The sequence below is a fragment of the Cydia splendana genome, chromosome 17 (genome assembly GCF_910591565.1).
Source record: "Cydia splendana chromosome 17, ilCydSple1.2, whole genome shotgun sequence".
NCBI lineage: Eukaryota > Metazoa > Arthropoda > Insecta > Lepidoptera > Tortricidae > Cydia > Cydia splendana.
In genome coordinates this window covers 16,515,480-16,543,165 of record NC_085976.1, presented here as the reverse complement: position 1 = coordinate 16,543,165, position 27,686 = coordinate 16,515,480, and the positions used below count along the sequence as shown (strand labels likewise).

General features: G+C 37.2%; 1 protein-coding gene, 1 long non-coding RNA gene and 1 other non-coding gene across 3 annotated transcripts in view; 1 reads left to right on the top strand and 2 right to left on the bottom strand.

The window, feature by feature from the left end:
• Positions 1-27,686, bottom strand: part of LOC134798946 (uncharacterized) — a 295,916-nt gene that overhangs the window by 68,681 nt on the left and 199,549 nt on the right. The window lies entirely within an intron of this gene.
• LOC134798986 (uncharacterized) lies at positions 2,417-5,063 on the bottom strand. The gene is made up of 2 exons (XM_063771411.1): positions 3,195-5,063; positions 2,417-2,555 (listed from the first exon to the last, which is right to left on the bottom strand). The coding sequence occupies exons 1-2, from the start codon at positions 5,003-5,005 to the stop codon at positions 2,417-2,419; spliced, it is 1,950 nt and encodes a 649-aa protein (XP_063627481.1). The 5' UTR covers positions 5,006-5,063.
• Positions 14,997-15,068, top strand: Trnaa-cgc (transfer RNA alanine (anticodon CGC)). The gene has a single exon. It is a non-coding gene; the product is annotated as a tRNA-Ala (tRNA).

Below are 27,686 nucleotides of genomic sequence, written 5' to 3'. Positions count from 1 at the left end.
CTAGCCGTGTTGAAGAACGTATGGCGTCGAATACATTCCGGCGGATTTTCATTCAGCCGCATTCAATCCGGCTAATCGTTAAACCGCCGCATTTCAAAACGCCCCTATTTTTGAAAACGGCTAGCCGTAATGTAATACGGCGGATTATACGATCCGACTGCGACATGTATATAATGATATCTCTTACTCTTAGGTATAACCTTTGCTTGCTGAAACCGGTAACAGTCACTTTTTAAATATCTTCAAGTTCTACTATGGGCTAACTTTTAATACCTAGTAAGTAGGCGTGCGTTTACTTCACTCAATAAAAATAAAACGTTAGCTACCCCAGAATTATATGATTATCCCAACTGAATCGACCAACACATTCCAACATCATGACCATTTACCACAAATCGCACAGACAATATAACACGACAGTTAAGCACTGCCTCCTTTTACTACCAATTACTTATGGCATCACTAATAGCGCAGGCCGCCATAAATACTGTCCAGGGGAATATTGTTCCGATTGCAACGCGAGCTATTGTTCTAAAAAACCAGCGTCATTGCGCTTGTAAATTCCGGTATGTGATCCGAAAATTTCCAGAAAGAAAAACCTTATTACTTACCTTAATAAGTTTCCAGGGTATGGTTTCATTTTTTTTAAATCGAGCACATATTGGAATTTACAAGCGGAGCGATGTGGGCTATTTGCCAAAATTTGAACTTTCGTGAGCTATTTTTTGTATTATGTATTTCATATTGGATAACTACCCATCAAATAATGATGTTTGATATTACGAGTAGATTATCTGATTCATATTGATTTTATATTTTGCGTCTCAGATGAAGATATTAAATAAAAATAAATCCGCTGCTGCTTCAACAACAGATCCTATTTTTGCAATAGAGTAGCATGATATATATAAATGAATGACAATGGCACCAAAAAAATCTTGTGATGCTTCTTAAAAAAAAAAGAACTAAGAAAACCGACAAAATTTATTTTTTTGAGAGCCTCGTGCCTTTTTCATTTCATGATATCTACTAATAATAAGATCACCAGCAGATCAAGAGGCTACACCTAATCTGGCTAGCTTCAACCAAATGCTTTGCAAGTGATGTTACAGGGCAGCGCAGGACAGGGCATGGTGGTAGAATGGGCCAATGTTGTGGGATTACGCGCGATTGTGGCGCTAATGCCCGATCGACACGGGATTATCGGACAAATCGGGACGGTCCTTAATTTACGGACGCCATGGACACCCTACAGCTAATCGTTCGCGTCTGGCCGAATTGGGTGTAGATTAATTGTTAAGTACCCATTGCATTGAATAAAGTGAATTCGATATTATACCTACCTATTTGTGTACCTATTTCAGATTTTACTGTGTGAGATTCAGAATACGAATTTGCAAGTGGATTGCAGGTTATTATTCTAATATGCACTTATCTTCGTCAGAAAAAAATATCTGCATTTTTTTATTATATTTCATTTTATACAGGTTAAATGACAAAGTTGTAGAAAAACTCTTAATGGCAACGTTCAACCGATCATTTCATGACATGATTACTACATCACATCATGAAGTGATCAATTCTAATCAATGGCCACAACACCCATACCGTTTTTTCTAATTGATTTTTAACCTGACGTTAAAAGATAAAAGAGACTACGTTGATTGAATCATTTATGGAATTACATGAATGATTCATTGGCATCTGTAAAAACAGGCAAAAATTAACAGCATCGTTTAAAAATTCGCGCGGTCATAATGACTACCCCACGATATTTATCACAGTACTCTTATTCAGTTATTATTTATTCATGTCGGGGTCCAATCTGCTAAGTGGTATAATGACAGATTACGCTGCTGGGCACCTGCCCCGGAATATAATTCAGTGCCCGGTGGGTTCAACAATAAATTCATCAGTGATTAGGACCAGGGACTTTGCGGCCAGAAGTTTATCAACGCGGTAATACGAGTATTGATTCGGCAGAAGTTTTGGAAATTACGTATAATACCGTTACGTACGTACGTTATACCTAGTTCTATTGTATTACACATTGTTCTAACCTCAATAATACTAGTAAAGGTATGGTGCCATCTTTTCGAACGAGGCCCCATTCCTTTGGCCTACTCTCGAGTAGATGGCGATTATATTTAACAAATTTAACACACATCACTGAAAGGATCAAAGTCAAATGGCGTTTTAAAAGTTTTAATCATTTGTGTCATAGAGAAAAAAATACTGAATATAACTGCATTCATAACTAATTTTCGCCATTTTGTCCCTTACGCCCTTTGATTTGAGCCTATACGGTTATCGACATGTTTAAAGCAACGTATAACTTTACGTGAAGTTGGGACAGGTTCTCAAAAACAGACTAAAAAGCAGTAATCAAGTATATCTATCATAAGAATACAGTAAATTACAGAGTAACATTCAACTTCCCTGTTCTCGGGCTGCTGCTGGCTAGCGCACTGTCGTCCAGCGCGCGCTCTGGAATGCTCTGGCGCGCTTTCGGGATCATACTCTTACGACCACTCTCCGGATCTAGTCTTTTAAACCTGAAACAAGTAATTCATTAATTCATATGCTAGTTTTTCGGTGGTTTTTCGCAAGCCAAAGGTCCAATTCCAGACGGTCTTCAGCCAATTGGTACTGCAGAGTACGGCTCCAGACTGCGCGATCTTCCCTCATCCGCCCTAGGTACCGCTGGATAGACGAAGTACAAAAAGACCTTAGCGAACTCGGCGCCGTCGAGTGGACAGAATCGGCTTTGGATAGAGTGGCATGGCGGTCTTTGGTGTCGGAGGCCAAGATCCACTTCGGGTCGTTGCGCCACAGCAGTAAGTAAGGAAGTAAAGGTCCATTCACACCGAAGTTAACTTTTGTGGAGCAACTGAGGAGCAACTCTGTGCAACAGTAAGTAAGTTTGTAAGAATTGTAAGTTACCCAATGTTACCGTGTTGCACAACATACATTAAGGGCCACTCCACACTAGCGTCTCTCGAGCGTCGGTGTCTGGTCAATTCTATGGCTGCTGCTCGACGCAACGTTGCAACGCCATTTTCCATAGCGCTGACTAGACGCAGACGCTCAAAAGACGCTAGTGTGGGGTGGCTCTGAAAGTCATGGCTTCTAAAATTCAACATCATTGGATAACCATTACATGTTATTTATTAAAGGACATTTATTTAACTCACCTTGGTACAGAACATACATGTGTACTCCTCGGTGAATGAATTATCTTCGGAATCTTGCTTGCTTTTGTTTTATCAAACTTTAATATTCCTTTTTTCGGTGGCGTTACTTCAGGCTTCTTAATCATTGTGTGTCTCGATTTCTCACCCCGCGGCCGACTGTATTTATCCACTCTTTTTTGGCTCTCCTTTTCTTTCATTGATCGATTGATATCAATTTCGCTATTTTTAGTATGAGTTCTGCTCGCGCGAGGTGACTCGAATTCGATAGTTTTATCACTGTTACATACCATCAGAGTATTAAAAGGTAAACTATCCATTCCATCATCGAATAATTCTAATTTGAGTTCCTTGACAGTGGAAATGTTGTTTTCCTGATTTTCCTTGATGTTTTCTGAGGAGTAATTGGCATTAGAAGTGCCGAGTGATGGTACAACATGTCGTGGTTTGAAGCGCTTTGATTTTCTTAATACTTTGGAAGTGCTTTTATCCTGTGGAAGCACTGATGATAAAGTAACCGTTACACCGGTATCATCGGTGTGTTTTGCAGTACTGGATGAACTTCTAGGTAGCCATGTTTTAGACACCTGAGTTTGGATTTGAGCAACGTCAATTTCATCAGTTTCAGTATCCTTGTATCGGAGAGCTTGTTTGCTTGGTGATATAATCGTTTGATGGGAAGATTTTATTATAGGAAGGGATTCGTCTGCCGTGGTGGACGCGTCGATTGAGGAATATGAGCGGCGGGAACCCGTAGCATTAGACAGTTCGGAGCTAACCTTGTTCTTCATAAACTTCTTGCTGTTACTAGAATGCACCCTCGAAGTAATCTTAGTTTCACTATGGAATGATGAACTCGGTGAAGTGCTGAGCTCATAAAAAACAGGTTTGTTACCACCTTTTCTATTATGTATATGAACCTTATTCAATGAGGGCGACTTAGTTAAAGAACATTTCTTTTTCATTACGCAATACAGGAGAGTAGGGATACAACATATTAATTCGAGAATCAATATGATTGCTATTACCATCGCCTTCTTTGACATGTTATGGAATATATTCAGAAAGGAGCTGTGCTGTTTCTTACATTCAATTTTTTTACATTCAGGATTTGCTAATAGATTATTGTTATCTATTAATGATAAAATGCCTTTGAAACCCGTGTACAGGTCATCATCGCTGAGATGTGGAACTACGGCATGGTTCACCCATTCTTCGAACGAGCCTTGAAAGTACTTGCGCTCGGGATTGATGGAGCGCTCGCAGGCCGAGGCCACCTGGTGGAAGTGCCCCAGGACTGAGCTGACGAGCGGAGACTTTAAATCCATTGGTTTTGGCTGGTTCCTTAACGGTACAAACATCGTACGCGTCTTCCAATCTATGGACGGTAGCGGCATAGTCACATTTTTTTGATCGGTGTTCAAGTACAAAAGCCGTTTGCAAGGATGCTTTATTCTCGGCGTTGGCGTGTTTGATCGAACGCCACGAGCGTTTTGAAGTTTAGGAATGTTTTTAGGCGGCTCCGACCAGCCTTTACCATTCGTATGCAGCTGGTCTTTAATATCATTGTAGTATTTAAACAGCTTCATGGCATCTTTTGTGGGTACATCGCCGTTGTAGTAAGCTAGCTTCGTCACAGGTAAACCGACCATTTTTAGATAGCCCCCGAAAACATCGGACGCGGCAACTGTTAGGATTGTCCCGGATTCGGCATCCAAAGCCGCATGGTTCACGGCATCGTAGCAGTTTTCTATATAACGGGTTAATAAACTTATGTAATCAGGGCTTTGCGCGATCTCTAATGGAGGCATCATACCCTGAAAGTATTTACGTGCTCTAAGAAGAGCCACCTCCCTTTTGTTCCACCTTTTCTTAGCTAGGTCTGCTGACGTGAATAACGTTGTTCTGACATTGAGAGTAGGCAAACACTCCGTCACAGTCAAGGTTTGGACTAGTAGCGTAGTTATAAAAATGTAGAACATTACAAATCTAGTATAAAATATGTTTATAAAACACAGGGCGCATTATGACATAATTCTTTAGACGTCCTAACGTCAGTCAAGTTTCAAGTCAGTTTGGCCAAGCCATAGTCAAGAAATACAGTAAAAAGAGATTGAATAGGTCATAATGTAGAAATAAAATCTTGCAACCTGGTACACTCTAGGAACTTTTAAAAATACCTTTTGTCTGTCCACCTTTACGTGTAGCGTTAGACCAAGAAAAGTCTGCAGCGATTTTGATAGCCCACGCGGTGCAAGTGTTATTTTAAACGTCAAACTTCTATGAAATTATGACGTACCTAATAAATAACACTTGCACTGCGTGGGCTATCAAAATCGCGGCAGACTTTTCTTGGTCTAACTCTAACTTGTCGTGTACAACTATCGTGTATGTAACTTAAAAAACAGAGTTCGGACAATATATCGCAAAAATAAATATTGTATGCAATATGATACAATTTTTTTAACAATTTTGAACTGCAGTTTTTGAGTATAATCTGGAAATTTTATAAAGATACTGTGTACATAATATGAGTTTAATAAATCTTGTCCTATTTTGAGATATAAATGATTTTTGATGGTTTTGCGATGATTTGTCCGATCACTGCTTAGAAACTGGGCTTCCAATTAAGCCGCACAAGCATATTGCGTTTCACACGTCATTATATTAATGAAAGGAAGGGTTCTCGATCGCTGATTGATCATTACTGTTTGTGATATCGATAGTAAGCTGATAGTAAGTAATTCATAGACACTCGTCATAATATTAATAGTGGTAGACAAAACTGGATAGAGTTAGACCAAGAAAAGTCTGCAACGATTTTGACAGCCCGGCCAATTTCATAGAAGTTTGACGTTTAAAATAACACTTGCACTGCGTGGGCTATCTAAATAGCTGCAGACTTTTCTTGGTCTAACTCTAACTTTAAAGGATGTAGATACTATTTGGTAGGTAAGGTAAAATCGGTATGACTGTTTTCATCCCCGCTTCGCTCGTTTACTCGTAAATATCTGAGAGACAGTGGCGTAGCTAGCATAGGTGGCACCCGGGGCGGAAATTGTGGATGTCACCCCAAAATTCAATCAAAATTTAAAAAATATTATTATTTAAAAAAGTAATAGTAATTTATCTTTAATATTCCATAGCTCATAATTTACTCCATCACTTTCATTTTAGATTCCATGAACTCTCAATAGTCCACACCCTGGCGGGTGTTGCCTCTGCGCGCGTTCTATGACACGGGCAAGGACAGCATCCGCTCGGTGTAACCCACATTTCATAAGTGTCAAAAGGGCATCTACGTGTTGGCTTGGGCTTCGCGCACGCCTTCCAAAGGTCCAAGTCATCATTGTCCCGTGAAAGATATAAAAATAATTTATGTTAGAAAAATTAAAAACTTTTTTTGCCAAGTGCGAGATTTGGAAGAGATTCTGTAAAATCCCATTTCACAATGAATTTCAAATAGTCCAGAGTCACCCAATTAGAAACAGTGACATAGTTTCTCAATTACAAAAATAATCACATAATAAAAATTAAATTATTATTGTTACATACCAGGTGCCCACGAGGAACCCGAGAGATTTTAACTACGCATTTCTGAGGCCAAAATAAGGAAAAAATACTAAAAGAGCCGTCAATTTCGCTAAAAAAATTGTTTGTCGATTTTTTGTACGTATTTGTACATAAAATGTAAATGCTATAATTTGTAAAACAGACACTCAAAAATAATTTTAACTTTTTTTGCTAATTACAGAAATAATCACATAATTTAAGAAAAATCCTGTACAATGGTCCTGAATTTCAAAAAAAAACCTACGAGGCGCCAACATATTATTGTTACATACCAGGTGCCAACGAGGAACCCAAGAGATTTTAACCACGCATTTCCGAGGCCAAAAAAAAGAAAAAATATTATTAAAAGAGCTTACGTCAATTTAGCGAAATAAATTTTTTTTTTCGATATTTTGTACGTATTTGTACATAAAATATAAATGCTATTTGTAAAACTCACTCAAAAAGAATTTTAACTTTTTTTGTAAAACCTAGCTAGTTTTATGCAAAGTGTACTTGTCACTTTTTTACATTCTATGAATAAGGATATTTGGACTAGGTCCCATAGTAGCAACATCGCCACCAAAAAAACATTTTACACTAAGTAACAATAAAACGATGTTTTTCTATAGCTGGCTGGTGGTACTGGACTCTGAAACTAGGCGAATTCCAAAACAGTTTATAGGACATTTTAGTCTTTAAATATGATCACTGATCAGGAATATACTGCCAAAATCTCTCGGGTTCCTCGTGGGCATGTTGTATATCCTTAATGGCGATGGTGCAATCTGCCACAGTTTTACGAATTTTTATAGATGACACTATTAATGTTCACGGTCGGGTGTCACCCCTAAATGGGTGACACCCGGGGCGGGCCGCCCCCGCCGCCCCCCCCTAGCTACGCCACTGCTGAGAGAACCGCGAATGCGAACCAGACGGCCTACCGCGAACCACGTTCGACGTGTTGCCTCCCTGTCACACTTACGTACGAATTTACAAGTGCAACAGAGAGGCAACACGTCGAACGAGGTTCGCGGTAGGCCCTCAGGGCTCGGAACCGGTTTTTTTTAAACCCGAAATAGCCCATTGCTTTTAATTATTGTAATTTAATCAATTTATTCTCTTTACGTAGGACTGAATGTATTTAGGTAACAACTTCGTATTATTAGATTATAAGCGCAAATCAAAATATTTGTCAAAGTTAATTTATTGTTCCCAAAGTTGTGTATCCTTAGTCTAGTTCTATTTAGGCCTATAAGTAAATAATAGCCTGAATTTAGGTAAGTGTGCGAGTAATAAGGAAGTATATGAAGTATATACACTAATTGCCAGGGGTTTGAGTTAGTGCTGCGGAGATTTATCGCCTTTTACCCAATCTGCCTTATGATTGGAACGCAAGGAGCTATGGGTGACTGGAAGAGAGACCTAGAAGATACAACAGCGCACTATGGGAGGAACTGTTATTTATATTAAAAAACCGGACAATTGCGAGTCGGACTCGCCCACCGAGGGTTCCGTACTTTTTAGTATTTGTTGTTATAGCGGCAACAGAAATACATCATCTGTGAAAATTTCAACTGTCTAGCTATCATGGTTCGTGAGATACAGCCTGGTGACAGACGGACGGACGGACAGCGGAGTCTTAGTAATAGGGTCCCGTTTTACCCTTTGGGTACGGAACCCTAAATATCAAAACAGGAGTATAGGTACGTCAGGTTTTTAAAGGGCAGGCAAAGCGCGTGTAACACCCCTGGAGTTGCAGGCAACCATAGGCAAGGGCAAAGAGAATTTGAAATATCGGAAAGGCGCTTCCGATAATTGCAGTCATGTCGGAGTCCCTGTCCGCTGTCGGCCGATAATTTTTGTTTGTGTGCGTATGTGTATGCATATTGTTTGTTGTAGTGTGCGTGACCCCGCGGCCCGACTACCTACGCGGATCCTACATCCGATATCTGATCGGACAATGTGAAAACGCTCTTACTGCACTATTAATAGAGTTCATTCGTAGGTATTCCTTGCAAATATTGACCACTGCTATAGTCTGTATCTTTAGGTATTTAAATAACAGTAAACAAACAATTTGTACAGTTTCGGGTAGTTATAACATTTATTGGTTAACCAACCAAATACAAAACCGCCTGGATCTGTCAGTTCTGTCACTGAACGACCTGACTTTAACTTACACTATTTGATCATGTAATGTTTTCATCTACCCTCAACTGGCGGAGCGATTTGAGGGTAGATTTTGTTTACTTTTATTCGAATACCTAAAGATACAGAGTATAGCTCATAGTTGAGTCATAAAACATGGTCTTCTCTTCCCAGAGTGACACAGGCCTACGTCACAATAACATGGCCGCTATATATAGCACTATCGCATATTATCATATAGCGCTGTCGCATGATGACGTAGGCTTGTGTCAGTCAGGTGACCTAGAGAAGACGGGAAGAGAGTACCAGGCGGAGTATATTATTATACCATGGTATAGCTATTGTTTCCCTGCATGTCACTTCCAGTATCCTACCTCTATCCCGAGTAAAAACCTCTCGACTAATGGGGATGAACATTAATATTCGACGTGAGATAACGGCCGCCATATTTACAAGCGTTGTATCTTCACTGACCGTTTTAATACCTTGTCGCTGTAACCAAGTACACCAAAGCGATTATAATTGCTTCACATTGGTAATGCGACAAGGTACTAAATTGGACTGCATACATCGATAATATTTTATAATTTTTCTTAACATTGACTCGTGCCGCATTTGAATAAAAATATAGCTTATTTGAAAGTTAACGTAATGGTTAAATGACTATGATGTGTGTTTCGGATGTTTGTTAAATTCTAACGAGCTGTTTCGACATTATCGGATTAAAGTGAGTTAGAAGACAAATAGAAGTACCGTTTTTAGGGTTCCGTACCCAAAGGGTAAAAACGGGACCCTATTACTACTAAGCAGTACCTTCTTTACCATAAGGGCACACGGGGCCCGTGCCCAGGGCCCCCATCCTCAGGGGGCCCCGAAGGACATATAAATAGAAGTTCATTGTAGAAAAATGTTAATTTAATAACTTTCTTTCTTTCCAAAAGGCCACCATATTCTTATGTGCCCAAGGGCCCCAGTATAGTTTAAGACGACCCTGACTAAGACTCCACTGTCCGTCTGTCTGTCTGTCTGTCCGTCTGTCTATCTGTCACCGTGATAGCTAGACAGTTGAAATTTTCAGAGACACAGACAATGTATTTCTGTTGCCGCTGTAACAACAAATACTAAAAAGTACGGAACCCTCGGTGGGCGAGTCCCACTCGCGCTTGTCCGGTTTTTAGGGTTCCGTAGTCAATTAGGAACCCAAGTACTCGTAGACTCGTAGTTCCACCTGTCTGTCTGTCTGTCTGTCTGTCCGTCTGCTGTAGTAGGTATTTTAAAAGTAATAGATAGGGGTCTTGATAAATATTCTTATGATATTTAGTCAATATTTTCGGAAATAATCGTCCCGGGCGACTATAAATGTGCCCGTCTCTTACCTACTTTTGGACCGTGGATTCAATAAAAATATAAAAAAAAAAATTGAAAATAAAAGTTAACATTCATTTAATGAAAACTACACATTTCGAACCTAATTTCGACCTAGTTTTCGCAAAAATGATCCCTTCTTAGTGAAACGACGTATATATTACATTTTTCTTGGAAACTCAATTTTCTGAAGTACCTGTCTACATATAAGAACCTGCCTACAGTCTACACACATTTTCAAAACTATTTTGCCCAAAGTAGGTACTTAACCATTACACGCTAAATTAACTTGCATCGGCAACCAACCGAGTATTTACAACGCTCCGGATTAAAATCGTGATAAATTAACAATATTTTCACTAGTTAATTAAAAGGGGAAACTGACAAAACATTACAGAGTTAAAATCGTATCAAAACCGCGGTCTATACTTTCACAAACCATTGTAGAATCAACTTTATTCTCATAGCTTTACAATACATATTCGACATTTAAGATTGATTAAGATACGAGGTTCATAACGTAACTTGAAGGAATGAGTTTGGTTATCGCAAACCGCGTTGTTGCAAAGGGCAATCACAGTATTTAGTCCATGGGCCAGGCAAGATTTCGGTATAATTTGGGGGTACCAAGTTTCCTTTTCACAGCAGTTAGATATGCTTATTATGATGTTAAAAAACCATGATTGCCATCTCAAAATGGTAGCTAACAAAAATGGCCGCCAATCCAAGATGGCGGATATTGAGTTTTAAGAAATCAACCATAATTCGAGAAATATACGTCCGATTTCGTTGCTGTTTTTTTTTAACCAAAGCTCTATAAGTGAGCTTAAAATTATGTTTATATATTATATCGATAAAGTCAACCATTAATTAGTAATTAAAGAAATATTGAAAATCTTCTCATTTTTTTGTGATACTTTTTTCTAAATTAAGTTTTTACAAAATATCTCGTACATTACAAAAAAGTTTTAAATGAGGCAATATGGTGTATTAAATTAACTTTAATTTGACGTACAATTTGTATGGGACTGATGACTGAAAACACATGGAAACATGAATTTGGTTTTACTTCCGTTGAAATTCACTGTTGACTAAATCACTGCATACAGAACAAAAAGCTTCGGATAGATGTTGTAGAGTACAAAAATCATGTTTTTAGTATATTTTAATAACTTTAGAAATTGATCATAATAATATTAGAACGATAGTATTATTAGTTTTATTTGTTACAAGTAAAAACTACTTTAAAATCTTGCGTTTTGTATACATAATTAATGTTACTAACAGATCTAACGCGATTAAATTTCATTATTCATTGAAACGTCGGAAAAAAGGTTAAAAATGAAATTTAATCGCGTTTGACCCGTTAGTAACATTAATTAGCTAAAAACTAGTTATTCAGTGAAAATCTTTTCGGCTACAAATCAAGATGATGCAAAGTGAACTAGATATTTGTATAATATGTAGCGAAATAAGACCATTTTGTAAAGTACCCCCCCAAAAGATGGACAGTAGGAAGTATTATTCAATTTTAATGCAGCATTAATAAGGAATTTTGAGTCTATTCTTATCTTATTGTTTTCGGGGGCCCTTGCTTGGATACACTTCGATCCATAGGGATCTTTTGCGCAATTACCCCCTAGAAAAGATCCGTCAACTACTCAAGAGCTTTTCCCACCATATATCCCTGTGCCGGATGATAGAGCTCATGGTTAGCGTTTTAAAGTCCTTTGGTTCAAGATATCCTGCTCCAAAGTCCCTAATTATTTTTCTGGCGAGGGCGTGACATTCACAAATTAGGTGTTTTACTGTCTCTCTTCGCCACACATACGACAATCGGTGTTGTCAGAGTGTCCCATCTTGGCCAGAATTCCTTTGACCCCGTAATGTCCAGTAAACACCTTGTTATGATTTGGAGTTGTCTTTTGCTAAGTTTCCAAAGCTTTTTGCTCCAACCGGAGTCTACTCCTTGCATAAAGAGCTTTGCGTGCTTTAGACCCGTCAGACTGTCCCATTCTTCCTGATGTTTGATCTTAGTATGGTCTTTAATAGCCGTTATGATGGTTCCCTGTGAGAGCCCCACGAATCGTTCCGGACCTATAAGGTTACCTAAAGATCCAGCTCTGGCAAGTTTATCTGCATTTTCATTGCCTATGAATCCCTCGTGCCCTGGGATACATACCAGTTGCACTCTGTTTTGCCTTCCAAGCTGGTTCAGAGCTTGGACGCCATTGTATACCAGTCTAGAGTCCACTAGAGTCTATTACTAAACGACGTGACATAGGTACCGGATAAAAACTCTTTACTTAAGTTATATTTAAGAAAAATTATTTGAAGAATCTGTTACGCTGACGACATCCTCTATTAAGTAAATAAATATAAATATTAGGGGACATCTTACACAGATCAAACCTAGCCCCAAACTAAGCAAAGCTTGTACTATGGGTACTAGGCGACGATATACATACTTGTATAGATAAATACATACTTATATACATAGAAAACAACCATGACTCAGGAACAAATATTAGTGTTCATCACACAAATAAATGCCCTTACTGGGATTCGAACCCAGGACCATCGGCTTAGCAGACAGGGTCACTATCCACTAGGCCAGACCGGTCGTCTAAGTAAGAAATAAGTTTCGCAAGTAAATAGAGAATTTTGAGATTTTACTCTTGGGTTTATGATAACATGCTTCTGCAGTTACAATATCATTTCACCACACCAGCGGATAAAGGCTCTCTTGATTGTTCCAAGCTGATAAGATAGTTGCATTTTATTCACATGTGAGGCAAAGTAATCAAATGCAAATTTTGAGTTGTTTTCTTATGTTTGCTGGTAGAATTGGCTTTTAAATGATGATTTTGAATATTAACATTTAATAACATTCATTTTGAATCGATTCGCTTTGATTTTGTTTGATATTTTACAGTTAGTATTTTCCTCGTGTTGGTGTAGTGAAAACCTCGCTACGCTCAAGATTCCATTTTTCGAACCACGAGCGTAGGGAGTCTTTTTGTCTGTAATTTTATTAAAGACGTGATATTGGTGAAATGGACTCTATATTGGCAGTGATATTTCACAGTACCTATATACCTAAAAATTCATCCGGTATGTCACGTCGGTTACTAATAGCCTCAAAACTCCTTATTAATGCTGCATTAAATAACAATGCCCACGATTGTCCGTCTTTTAGGGCCTATCTCGCCACATATTATACACATATATAGTTCACTTTATTTGTAGCCGAACACATTTTCACTGAAGACATTTCTATTTATACCGAATACCAGTTTTTACTTGGATCAATTCGACATTTTCAATTTAATCGGTTAATTTAGTTCCACAAAAACGAAAGGCGAACGCATCTCAACGGTATCTCAATAGAACAGTTCTTTAACTGGTAACCGAAACGAAATCCTTTTCGTTCCCGGGTTTATGAACGAAACCGGTTTGAAAAATAAAACGGTTTCCGAGCCCTGCTACTATTATTATAAATTATTAAATTATACTATAAATATCATTTTTGTACTCTACAACTTCTATCTGACGCTTTTTGTTCTGTACGCAGTTCACTGAAGAAATTACTATTTCAATCGAATACTAGTTATTACCTAATTAATGTCAATAACGGGTCTAACGCGATATAATTTCATTATTTTACCTTTTTTCCGACGTTTCAGCGAATAATTAAATTTAATCCCGTTTGACCCGTTAGTAACATTAATGAATTTAATTAAGTATACAAAACGCGAGAGTTTAAAGTAGTTTTTACTTGTAAAAAATAAAACCATTATTACTATCATTTTACTATTATTATTAAACTATACTAAAAACATGTTTTTTGTACTCTACAACTTCTATCTGAAGCTTTTTGTTCTGTACGCAGTTATTTAGTCAACGATGAATTTCAACAGAAGTAAATTTAATTCATGTTTCCATGTGTTTTCAGTCTTCAGTTCCATACAAATAATACGTCAAATTAAAGCTAATTTAACACACTATTTTGTCTCATTTAAAACTTTTTTGTAATGTACGAGATACTTCGTAAAAACTGAATTAAAAAAAAAGTATCACAAAAAAATAAGAAAATTTACAATATTTCTTTAATTACTAATTCACGGTCGACTTTATCGATATAATATGTAAACATAATTTTAAGCTCACATATAGAGCTTTTGTTTAAAAAGAATTGCAATGAAATCGGACGAATACTTCTCGAGTTACGGCTGATTTTTTAAACTCAATATCCGCCATCTTGGATTGGCGGCCATTTTTGTTAGCTACCATTTTGAGATGGCAATCATGGTTTTTTAACATCATAATAAGCCTATCTAACTGCTGTGAAAAGGAAACTTGGTACCCCCAATTTATACCATTTTCAAAAATTTGACCAACTGGCCCATGGACTAATTATGTTTAACGCCATCTAGTGAGCGTCGGTTGGAACTTTTGAGTTATAGCTCGCTATAGGAAACAAGGACGAGTGCTTTACGAAGTTAGACTTTATTCTTGTATAAATAAGAGTCAGCTTTCGCTTTTTTTAATACTATGAGGAAATAAAAGTAAGAACAATATTTTTACTTACATACTTTTGATTTATCTATCTATAATAATTAATTGATTATGACAAGGAAAATATGCCCAACAAAAAAGTTAAACGTTTACTAAGGTATGGGGAGTGACGTCATAACTCGCGCCACACGACCGTATATTTTGCCATTCATTTCAAGCGGGGATGTAACTCAGTGGTAGAGTGTCTGCTTCGCATGCTGAAAGTCCTGGGTTCAAATCCCAGCATCTCCAAATGAAATCTTTTTGTCTTTTTTCTTACCTAATCTTTTTACCGCGTAGTAACCTAATCTTTTTTTTAGCACTAGAATTAGAAAAAGACTACGCGATCTTGACGTCTCTTTTAATTTAAAAACGCTTTTTAAAAATTAACTATTAGGTACATATGAAAGCAAAAGAATGTAAATAATCGTATATGATTCATAATTGTTACATATTTGCCGTGATTTATTTTCAAAAGTGTTTTTCAATAAAAAGACACGTCAAGTTTGTTTACCTTTTTTTAATGCTAAAAAAACGAACGAGGTATATAGGGAGGTATAGCATTTTCAACCAAAATATAAAATCAGTCTGATTGAATCAATAGTAGTAGTATTATAGTAGTTCGTTTTTTTATCAGATTGATGAAAAACCGCTACAAATAATTTTATTACTTCATGAATTATCAGTGAGAGAATGAATGATTTTTCGAGTCAATAGAGCGCGGACACGTGGCGATATGAACGAATGAGCAAATTGCGGACGACGTTAAAATTTAATGAATGATTGACACACAGCTGCCGTGATTGTTATTGTAGACATTTTGCTATTACATTTTTGGCAGGAACTTTATATTTATTGGGACGATATGGCACAATATTTAGTTATTATTAGTATTGTTTGCAATAAGTACAAAAACTTTATCTAATAAACAACTTAATTACCTACTTACGAGTTGGTTAACGGCTAAAATCAGTGGATCTTAAGAGTCTCTTTTTAAAACAACATGCTTAAATTAGACAGAAATTAATTAATTTTGTCTCAGACAGTAAGATGGCGGTTCCCCTATAAAAAAATATCTGTTTATTTTCAAGTAAGAGGTTAGTTGTACAATCAAAAACTCGATTACAATCTCTATATTCGGAGATTATTTAACCTCTTTTGTATTTTCGACAATAGTCAATAACGACGTAAAATGTATTTTTATCTTTAGTTTATTCCAATAGCAATAACAAAGAGAATAGATAGTATAAAGGGTTATTGTCGTAGTAAATTTTGTAGTCACAGTAAATTTACTGCCATCTATCGACACACTATTAAAAATAAAAATGAATAAAATTATCAAAAAATGTTTATACATATGGATAAATGTTTTATTTTTATTTTTTGAACGCCGTCTGACTTTGACCTACTTATGTAAATTTCACTGATATGCGTTAAAAATCAAACGGTGTCGTGAACGCCATCTAGCCGAGCGTGAAGGTGTGGCGCCATCTATTCGAGATTTACTTTTTCTTGATTTCCGAGGCACGTTTTTTCTAGACTATTTACCTATATTATACGGAGTTACATATGTTTTTGGCAATAATGTACAATGGAGAAGGGCGGTAAAAATATAAACTAAGTAGATGGCGCACTCTACGTCGATAGGTACATACATTGTTTGTATGGAATTTAGCAATGCCATAGACAATGAAATTTACAATATACTCTGGCTTTGTCAGTAGAAAAAAACGGCAAATATGAAAAATCTAGGCGCTAAGTACTGATCTTCCATACATATTATGAATTATGCGCCTTTTTCTACTAACATAATTGGCTTGCTAGAGTATAATTGCAATATCATCTAGTTTAATGTAAAAACGGTAAAATAACATTTTCTTTTAATCTCTGCATTTTTTAAAAGCGCCAGGTAGCCCCGGCAGCCAGGAAATTGAGTCGCGGCTCGATTTCCACCGATCCGCCGGAAATCTAACTCCTATCTACCCCCTTTGCCTTTTTGTTGAACGTGGCGGCTTGCTCATGTATACATATTATCAAGTAGGTACTTATATGAGTATCTCTCACCGTACATTTATGTATTTGTTTCAAGATAGGTACTTATATTATTATAATAACGTAGGCTTGTTTTGTCACAAAACCTGAACATGTTATGCACCTAAACCTTCCTCAAGAATCACTCTATTGATAGGTGAAAACCGCGTGAAAATCCGTTAAGTTCTTTTTGAGTTTATGGCGAACATCCATACATAAAAATGCCCCCCGCCGCACCTGTATGTATGTATGTTCGCGACGCTTTGTTTTATAAGGTTAGGGGCTGTTCATAAATTACGTCATCTATTTTTGACGATTTGTGACCCCCCCTCCCCCAAATCATCCAAAAATCATGCTTCGAATGACCCCGTTTCCTCCTACGTCATGCTACCATCATCCAATGTCCAGACGGGGCCCCAATTTGAAATGACGTAATTTATGAATAGCCCCTATGAGTGGTATAGACTTTTCATACTAAATACATAATGCGTCGCACTCCACCAAAATAATCTGAAATCTATACATAAAAACGAACGCCCCAAAAAACCATGAACTATGCAGGACGCGGCCAAATGCCACCGTCTGAAGGCGAAGCCCATTAGTACCTACTGCTGATAATACCTGAAGGCAGCATTCACATTGCTTTACACCCGTAACCAACCAGTATATTAAGGTCTTATTGAGACTTCGCTTGTTCGGTCACCTACTCAGAATGGGAGAGGATCGGGCTGTCAAGAGGGCGTTCTTGGGACGACCGACTGGTAGCCGTCCGGTGGGTCGGCCCAGGTATCGCTGGGAAGACAGTGTGACGGCGGATCTGCTTCAGCTTCGCGTCAGTAACTGGCAGGAAGTTGCCCAGGATCGGGACAGGTGGCGCTTTCGGAGGCCAAGATTCTCTTTGGATCGCTGAGCCAAAATTGTTAAATATAGATAGATAGTCAAGCAAATCTTGTCAGTAAAAAAAGGCGCGAAATTCAAATTTTCTATGGGACGATATCCCTTCGCGCCTACATTTTTCAAATTTGCCGCCTTTTTCTACTGACAAGATCTGCTTGACCAGCTATAGTTAGTTAGTTATTGCAACTGCCTTTGCTTTATCCGTGGTTACCTACTTTGAAAAATCGTATGCCACTCATGGTGACTTATTTTCTTCATGTGCTTTTATAGCGGTTAAGGAGGTTTATCTGTATTAATTAGTCGTTGTAGGGTGACCACGTTTGTAGAAAATTAAACATTAGTTGACAAAAAGTAAAAAAATAGGAAAATGTTTTAACTGAATACGATGGTGAACGATTCATTAACAGTTACTGAGTGTGTAGGTTTGGTCTTGTTAATGGCTGCTATTTAACTGATCACCAGATTTAGTAAAATTTAATACCAAAAAAATCTATTTTACCACCCTAAAATCATGAATGATCACCAAAATTATAACACCATTTTAATGTGAAATGATTACCAATTTTATTACATTTTACTATCCTTTTAAAGGAAATGACACCAAAATAATCATTATTAACCCAAAAATAGTCAATGATTACCAAATTTCAATCCCCATTTTAATGTGAAATGATAACCAAATTTTTACATCTTGCTATCCTATTAAAGAAAATGACACCAAAATAATCATTGTAAACCCAAAAATAGTAAATGACCACCAAAATTAGAACTCCATTTTAATGTAAAATGATAACCAAATTTTTAAATCTTGCTATCCTATTAAAGCAAATGGCTCCAAAATAATCATTTAAACGCAAAAATAGTAAATGATCACAAAATTGTAACCACATTTTAATTAAAAATGTGCAATCATTTAATATATCGTTATCCTATTAAATTAATTAATCCACTTCGTCACCTTTTTCTAGTAGCATTTTATTTCTGTAACAGTCGCAGTTCTAACCTAACCTAACCCACTTTTCTAGTAGCATTTTGTTTCTGTAAGGGTCGCAGTTCAAACCTAACCTAACCCACTTTTCTAGTAGCATTTCTTTTCTGCAAGGGTCGCAGTTCAAACCTAACCTAACCCACTTTTCTAGCAGCATTTCGTTTCTGTATGGGTCGCAGTTCAAACCTAACCTAACCCACTTTTCTAGTAGCATTTCTTTTCTGTAAGGGTCGCAGTTCAAACCTAACCTAACCCACTTTTCTAGTAGCGTTTCGTATCTGTATGGGTAGCAGTTGAAACTTAACCTAACCTACTTTTCTAGTACCATTTCGTTTCTGTAAGGGTCGCAGTGCTAACCTAACCTAATCCACTTAACTGATAGCAGTTTAACTTACTTTTCTAGTAGCATAACGAAATGCTACTAGAAAAGTAGATTAGGTTAGGTAGGTATGCGGTGCGGGCTACGGGGGGTTGAGCGGGAGGGGCTAGTAATTTTGGCATCAGTTTACTTTATTTGGTAATATGTATAAATTTTTTGGTAATCATGGTGGTTTATTTAGGTGAAAATATCGCATTAATTTGGTCTTCAAGATTTGGTGATCATTAATGATTTTTGGTGATCATTCAATATATTTGGTATTTGAATACAATTTGAAGTGCAGTCGTAATTAAAGTGGTGGTACTTTTGTATTTTTAGGCCTTATTTTTTTGGTGTTCAGTAATTTTTTTTGGTAAGCATGATTTTTTTATTTAGGGTACCAAAGTATTTTTTGGTGGTCATTATATTTGTAGCCCTTGTTAATAGGGTATTTGACTGTATTTAAAATAAATTATTTTACACCATGCATTAAATAAATCACCAGAAGATTAATAGAGAAACGTAGACAGCAGTTACTTTTAGACACAATTTCTATTTTAAACCCCGTATAAAACTAAAAAGAGTAGGTAATATTATTGTGACGTCACATGCTAGTGTTTCATATAAATTCCATAGCAGAAAAATTGTTTTCACAGTTTGAAAAAAGAAACTGATTTGACTAGTAGTCAAATACCCTATTTATATTTTATAAAATATAATGAGGACTCGAAAATTTAATCTCTTTCATCGCTTCTAACTCTTGTGTTTGTACACGGAGTGAGAAGTAGAGCATTTCTGCTCCTCCTCATTAGTTCCTTCGAAAGAAAGTCTTCCTTACAGAGGAGAGAGAACATCGATATTCGCAAATTGCGGGCATCTTTCTCTTTTACTCCAATTAAGTCGAAATTAGAGTAACAGAGAAAGGTGCCCGAAATGTGCGAAGGTGTTTGCGGTAGGCCCTCTGACTATGACAGAGCGATGTACGTATATAAATACAAAAGTTCTTGCCTTGTGACGGTCTTCCCAAACGAAAATTGTATATGCCGATCTTCTTTACATTTACTTTTACACTAAAAAGATCTCGAGATCAATTTACACTGGTAAACTCAAATCAGCTTCGACCTCGCGCCGCGCTGTCATCGCGAATAGTTGATCAGGGCTTGATGAATACTTGATCGGCCCAAATGTCAGGCCAAATGGAATATCTGATGAGTATAGCTTCATCAGACCAACTGGCCGAAAAGTCGATCAATATTGTATGGGAGCTCGTTTTGTCTTGCACGCAGTGATAAACAGGTATGATATGCCGACTAACTACTCAACTACCTATATAGTCTAATCGCTTAGAATCTGTGTGTTAGTCTAATCGCTTAGAGTATTCGAGTTAATTTGTGTATATTACTTAAATTTCGCAGTTCTATGGCAAAATAAGATTATAAATCGAAGAAAAAACTCAGATAAATCCAAAAAGAACTAGACTAATATATAGGTACCTACCTATATATAGGGTAGGCTATTTTAGGTGGGTAGGCTAGGTACGGTTTTTAAGTAAGTATAGACTCCACACGTTCTAAATATACTCGACGATAGTTATTACTAGCGCCTCAAAAAATCACAGCTCAATAGGGTGTGTATGATTGACAGCTAATAACCGCAGATTTCCCCCGGGACTCCGCAATTTGTCCCGCCGACAACCCCAGCGGAGGCACCCTACTGAACACGGGTGACTACTGAACATGATTTGCTGTGACTTTTCTAATACTTGGCTCAATCTTTGAAAATAACCCCCTAAGTCCCTGCGTACAATTTTTTGTACATATTCGAAAATCTACTTTGCACTTTAATTGTGTAACTAAGGGTTCCAATTTCAAAAACAAGACAATTGCTTCTGGGTCTCAGGAGGGTAGGTATGTATCCTACTTGCGGGCAGTCCATCTTGCGCCAAAACTCTTTCGTCTGCCTGTTGTTTTCTTCAAGACTAGATTAATTTCTCGATCGATTTTCGTGAAAATTTGTGAGCAAATTCAATAATGACTAGACGGAGATTTTTCTAGCACGAACGAGGCAATGCTAGTGACTTCCTTCTGACATTTAGTTTATTCTTGTTCATTTATGTATTTCCAAATGAGGCCTTTGTCTTTGTATATGCAACTTATAAGATAGGTATCGATAAACTAAATATCGGAAGGAAGTCACTTATTGCGTTTCCTCGTTCGTGCTAGAAAAATCTCTATGTCTACCTACATACCTACATACCTGTATACCTACATATATGGATTTTTTCTCGATCAGGATGTGGAAAATTTTCAAAATTACCCAGAAGGTTTTCGCACGATCTAAATATTATCATAGATTCGCTATTATAAATATCAGAAATATATTCTATTCTATTCATATAGGTTAATTATGTAAATAAGTGTTTCGACCAGAAATAAATTCTTCATCCAAAATTATCACTGTCGACAGCTGACAGGTCATATCTATTACAAATTGATAACAAGAATAGGTCTCCCGTAAAAAAAGACATAAGGTACCTACATGATGGAAGTATTGTAAGGCGGATAATACGCCAAATGTTTTCATCCAGGGAGCCGATTTTTGAAATTCGACCGTTCGATTTCGTTCGAGTTTCGAGTATTTCGTTCAATAATATCTGCAGTACCCGGCATTTAAATTCTACTAATAGAATTGAAAACGAGTGGTCAATACCACTCGATTCCCAATTTCTATCGCTCATATTTCAAAAATCAGCATTACGCTGTTTTCCACCGATTTTCGAGTGACGAAATCGAGCACTCGAAATTCTAAAATCGGCCCCCTGTGTGGAAAATCCACAAAATAAAGATAAAGATAAAAGATTTTTATTCGTGACGATCACAAAACATGTACGAACATGTAAAGACAACAACAGCAAGTGCTAGTGCTAATCTCAATATTTTAGCCCTTATAAGTAGAAAGGCCTAATTGTAACAAAATCGATTCAATTTATTTTTATGTGCATAAATTAAAAACAATGACCACAAAGTAACCACACATCCGAATAATAATCACACATCAACTAGACGTCACTAAAACAGTAGGGTCAACAAAAGAATTTTATTCAAAAATCAGTAAAACAGTAGGGTCAACAAAAGAGTTCCGATTCGGATACGCAGTGATTTTACACGCTCCGATACGTTTAGAGGGACGTTTAAATAAGGGTTGTTTTATAATTTGTGGCTTTTACTTACCGTAAAATGGGGTGAGTAGAGTAAAAACTGAAATTCAAACCTTGATAACATTTTATTTTTACATATGAAAACTGAATGGTGTATATAATAAGTGTTCCGGACGTTTGTATTTTAGTTTTTATTTTATTTTGGGTAGTTCCATTTCATAACTTTGACGATACAGAGGAAAATCCACCTCACCCCGTAGTGCCTCGTATTTGGGGTGAGAGGGGTTTTCATACAAAGGTGATTTTGGAAGATTGTTGGATCGATTTTTTTTTATTATGCGTATTACTATATAGCTCCATTTTAAATTGGAATACATTATTTTTGTAGCAGTAGCCTAAAATCCCTTCTCACCCCCCTCTCAAACCTTCTCTCCCCATTCATAACCCACCTCTCCCCGCGAAACCTATACTCACCCCGTTTTACGATACTTCTAAGTCGGTCCCTCATTGCTGAGGATCGTGACTCCGCTTACTAATTTTTCCTATGGCAGCTCTCCACTTCTCCCTGTCGGTTGCTTTGTGGGAAGCGTTGCTTAGTGTGATGTCCAGCTGGGCGGATATTTGGTCACACCATCTCGTTGGACTTGGTCCTCTACTTGTGTCTTGGTTACTTACACAGACTACAAAAAATCATAAAATGTCTCTTCTACCCGGAAGTTAGAGCTTAATTTCTGCTTGATCAAAAGTAAATACGTAAGGTTAAAGCATGACTCACGCTAGACCGGGCCGGGCCCGAGCCGAGGCGTCCGACATGTCATTTTCTAGGGGTCCCTTTGTTTTCCATAAAGTTTTAAGTCATAATGTATTGTTTGTCATAATATTATCGTTGGTCATAAAACTGAAACCGTCAACTTTTCAGGATTTTCGTAAGGTTATTCTATAGATAGGTTAGGTTAGGTTAGGTTTGTTTCATGGCACCCTGAAAAGTTACGGGTTTCTGAGAAAAACCAATTATGACTAACGAAAATTCGGACAAACAATACATTATGACTTAAAACTATTTGGGAAACAATAGATACCCCATTTTCTATCAGAATCATTTGTACATTCACGCCTCATACATGAAAAAAATGTGTCCCAAAATTTTGTATGATAAAATATTTTTCCAGTGCGTCACGTTCATACAAATAAAACAACTTTTCATACAAAAATGTGACGATCTGGAAAGGAAATTTTTGGACACATTTTTTCATGTATGAGGCGTGAATGTACAAATGATTCTGAGTAAAATGAGCCCAAGAAGTCAATATTTTGAAGACATGAATCAATTGTAAATTTTTTTTGGAAAACGCTCTACTAATCCAAATCCTGTTATTAAAGTCAGAATATGCCTGTTTGTTATCACGTGCATTTACTAACACCTTGTAATCTATAGCACTGTGTTGTTAATGTGCTAGTGTTAGACAGAATACGGTGAGATATTGTGTGCACATACATACCTACTACTTTGCCGCATAGTGTAGTGCAGAGCGTCTTCCCACAGCGCCACGCGGTACACGAAATGTGGCTACCTTTCTTTTATTATTCGTTTTTGGTAAGTAACGTAAACACCCCAATAATCGACATGTTAAGACTCGGTATTCGACACCTTTCTGTCTACTTTATTGCTAGGACATTATGATTGAAAATGTCGATTATTGGAGCTAATGGAGCTGTGTCGGGCACTGGAACCTCTACGTTATTAATAGTCTACAAGGTCTAAGAAAAATACGTAGTTATATTACAGATAAACAGATTATTTGACGTTCATAAGCGCATTGTAATATGCCTACTTGAATAAACTATTTTTTATCTTTATCTTATCTTTTAGTGCTAGACAGAATGCGGTGAGATATCGTACAACATACATAGCCACTTTTCTTTTGTTTTAAGCTATTATTTCCATCTAATTTAGTTTATATCAGTGCCATCACATTAAGATAATAAAGTTTTGTAGTACTTACGTTTAGGTGGTTTACTTTTGGCTTTCTGTTGGACGAAATTCAGAATGTCTTGTGAAAACCGTAAATTAAGTGCTTTGATTTTCAGTTGGTATAATTTGAGCTGACATTTTGTCAGGAAGTACCTAGTCAGTTGAATTTGTAAGTCTTTTGCCATCATATTGCCTACTAATATCTTCGGCGCATGGTATACATGCATCTTCCCAGAGCGCCAAGACGTAGTATACCTATACTCTTATACCTATACCTCCACCTATACCTATTTCCTGTAAGAAGTACTGTACCTACCTAGGTACAGTACTTCTTACAGGAAAGCCCAATTGCCCTACCATGAGGTCGATTTCAATCGGACAATTTGTTATAGTTTTTATGGTTTTCAACTGGTTTTGATATGATTTTGACGATCGTCTTAGTGATTGGCACGCATCACACGCACGTATCTCATTTCATTTCGCAGGTAGGTATAGTCAACTGTAAAAATATGGGTGCACAAATCATCTCAACAATATGTCACATAGCTCTTATGTCAGCGAATTAAAAACTATGGGACATATTTTTGAATAAGTTGACTACACCCATATTTTAACAGTTGACTGTACCAATTAGAATGAGCGGTCTTCAGTGTGGTATCATAATGAGATCAAATCGTAACAAATTGTTAAATTTGAATCAGAATTTAAACTTAATCTTTCTGGTTTGACCCATTGGTTGACTGGTAGAGAATGCCTGAAGGCATTAAGTCCGCCATTTGTACCTTCATGTATTGTGCAATAAAGATTAAATAAATAAATAAATATTTAGATACATTCTTGCTGCATTAGATTTCGGTTTTCCAGATGGTCTAATGGCAGCGGTTTCACGCGTTATGATTGAAGGGCATGCGAAAAATAAATATGCATAAAATCGAAACAACCTCTCACACTTCACTTTAAAAAATATGGTTCCCCAATTTTTGTACCCACTTCAGAGATTCCCTGCAATTCAGAGGACGCGCGGATCCAAACGGCCCGCGATCGAACCTCAGCGGTCGACGACAGAGACAGCCTTATGTCACCCACCCCTGGTGCGAGCGAGACGGCCGCCGTCGAGATGACCGGGGTCAGAGGTGAACGCTCTCAGGTGAGATGCAGTAACAGCTTGTACCTGATCTATGGTAGACCTTAAAGCCTTGTGATAAGGTATATATTATGTCAGTTAATAGTTTGTGATGGTACTGGTTTCCGGGTGTGGATGACTTTGCCCGGGGCTTGGTTTCAACGAGACCTAACGGGGATAGTTCGCTTTTCGATTTTAAGGATGTTCCGATATCTAGTGGAACATTTGGCTGGAAACTGGAAACAGGTGGAAAGAAAAGTTGCCTTAGCAAGTTGTCTTAGTTATATGACTAATAGAGGGAAAAATCATTTAGTTACATACAAGATATATACAGTGGTACTATAACCTTGTATATACTAAACGGAATTAATAACTAGCTTAAATCTAAAACAGGCCCTTGAGGCATTGTACCAAGGATGCTGGCGGCATTTCCTCGCTGTATCGCATGCTGATGCGTTGTGCGAGGTAGCCGCCAGCTCTTCGGTCACCAGTTACGTCAACCAGACGCTTCGCGATTTCTGCGAACAACTTGAAAAAAAATCTATAAAGAATAATACCCACTGTATAATTGCATGAATTCTATAGTAATTTAAATTGTATTTTTTCTTATTTACTTGTAATGCTTGTTGATTATAAGATGTAATGATTTGAAAATATGTGTCCCGCCAAGTTTGTTGCCAAACTTAAATCTTCTCGAGGCAGAGGTGTAGGGTTGGAGCCGGTGTAGCTTTATTTGACGTTCATAAGCGCATTGTAATATGCCTACTTGAATAATAAACTATCTTTATCTTTATATTGTGCACGCTGGGACCCCATGGACCTTAGGTCCATGGGGTCCCAGCGCGCACAATATAAAGATAAAGATAGTTGTTCCAAGACAAACCTAACCTAGTTTTCGAACTATATATCAAAAAATATGTCGGAGAACGGCCGTACGATACGCCCACAATTCCTGAAATCCCGACATATATAATAATATACAATGCAATACAAGTAAGAGCATTTTCACATAATCCGATCCGATATCAGATGTCGGATCTGACAATGTGAAAACTCTCTAACTTGTTCCCATAAAATGTCATTCGAGTCTCGAAGACTGATATCCATCTTTCATTCCGAAATGGTATTTCGATACCAAACCCGAAACCTTGTAAAACCGATCCGCGAACGCAATTTCGGATGCATTAAGAATGGCGGCCGAGCGTGAAATTTGTTGCAACTCACAAGATTAGAGTCGTGATTTACGACCGGGTTCGATTCCTGGCCCCGTTTATGGGCCCGTAAACGGTAGGTGTTGGTTTCGAAAAACATGCGCGGTAAGTATTTCGGCTTATATACACACATTTCAAACATTAAAATGGTATGCATTAAGGTGACAGTCCATTTCTAACGACAGCAGCACTACCATTCATTTTACTATGGAAATTGTCAATATAACACCGACGCGTTCGTACTAGTAGTGCAGCTGTGGTCAGAAATGGAATGTTACACTTACTTACTTACTTACACTTATATATTACATATATCACAACTGGCTTCTGCCCGCGACTTTGTTTATTTGATCTCTCAAAAAATTTCGCTCCCGGTACATAGTTTCAAACCCGTTTTTCACTACCTACCTATTGTGATGAATTTTTAAATTCGCTGAAATAGCTTTTCTTGTATTTTCTCAATAAGTCTTTTTATGAAGTTTCAAATTCCTAGTTTAAAATAAAACTTAATCCACATACAAATATTCTTTTCATTTTTAACCCCCAAAAATAAATTTCTCAAAATGGCTTCTTATTTCTTGTTCACAATATAGATGAAACCAGTTGTGTAAATTTTTACTTTCTAGCCTTTGTAGTTTCGACTCTGCTTTTATGAGTCGGTCAGGACACACGCATTAATAATAAATCTAATAAGAAAATAAATTCGTTAATTATTATAATTTGAAATTTCCACTTAGAAGTAAATAAGTACATTAATGCTGCTACATATTCTAACTAGAAACTGCATAAAAATGTCTGCCATCTATGGTCAAGGCACCATCCAAAATTAAATCTACACATCAGATTTTTGTAATCAATAAAAAAATCAGACCATTGCTTATCAAATTTACCATTAAATTAGGATTCGAACCCCTATCACTGTTCGACACCCACTGGGCCAAGGGCGCAAGATCTATGCAAATGACATCAGTCGGGATTGAATCGATAGCCCTCCACATCTGTCAAGTGACTGCGTAGGCTTGGGGACAGTCCAAGATGAGCTGTAAAATATTTTTCTCAAACATGCAATGAAATATTGATGTTATGTTCCTTATAATAGGCTGCGAAGTATGACGTTTCAGGTGCGGCTAGGA

Coding starts and splice junctions, on each gene's coding strand:
- LOC134798986 (XM_063771411.1), bottom strand. CDS start 5,005: ATGATGCCTCCATTAGAGATCGCGCAAAGCCCTGATTACATAAGTTTA. Junction 2,556..3,194: donor CATGTATGTTCTGTACCAAG/GTGAGTTAAATA, acceptor TACTTGTTTCAG/GTTTAAAAGACTAGATCCGG.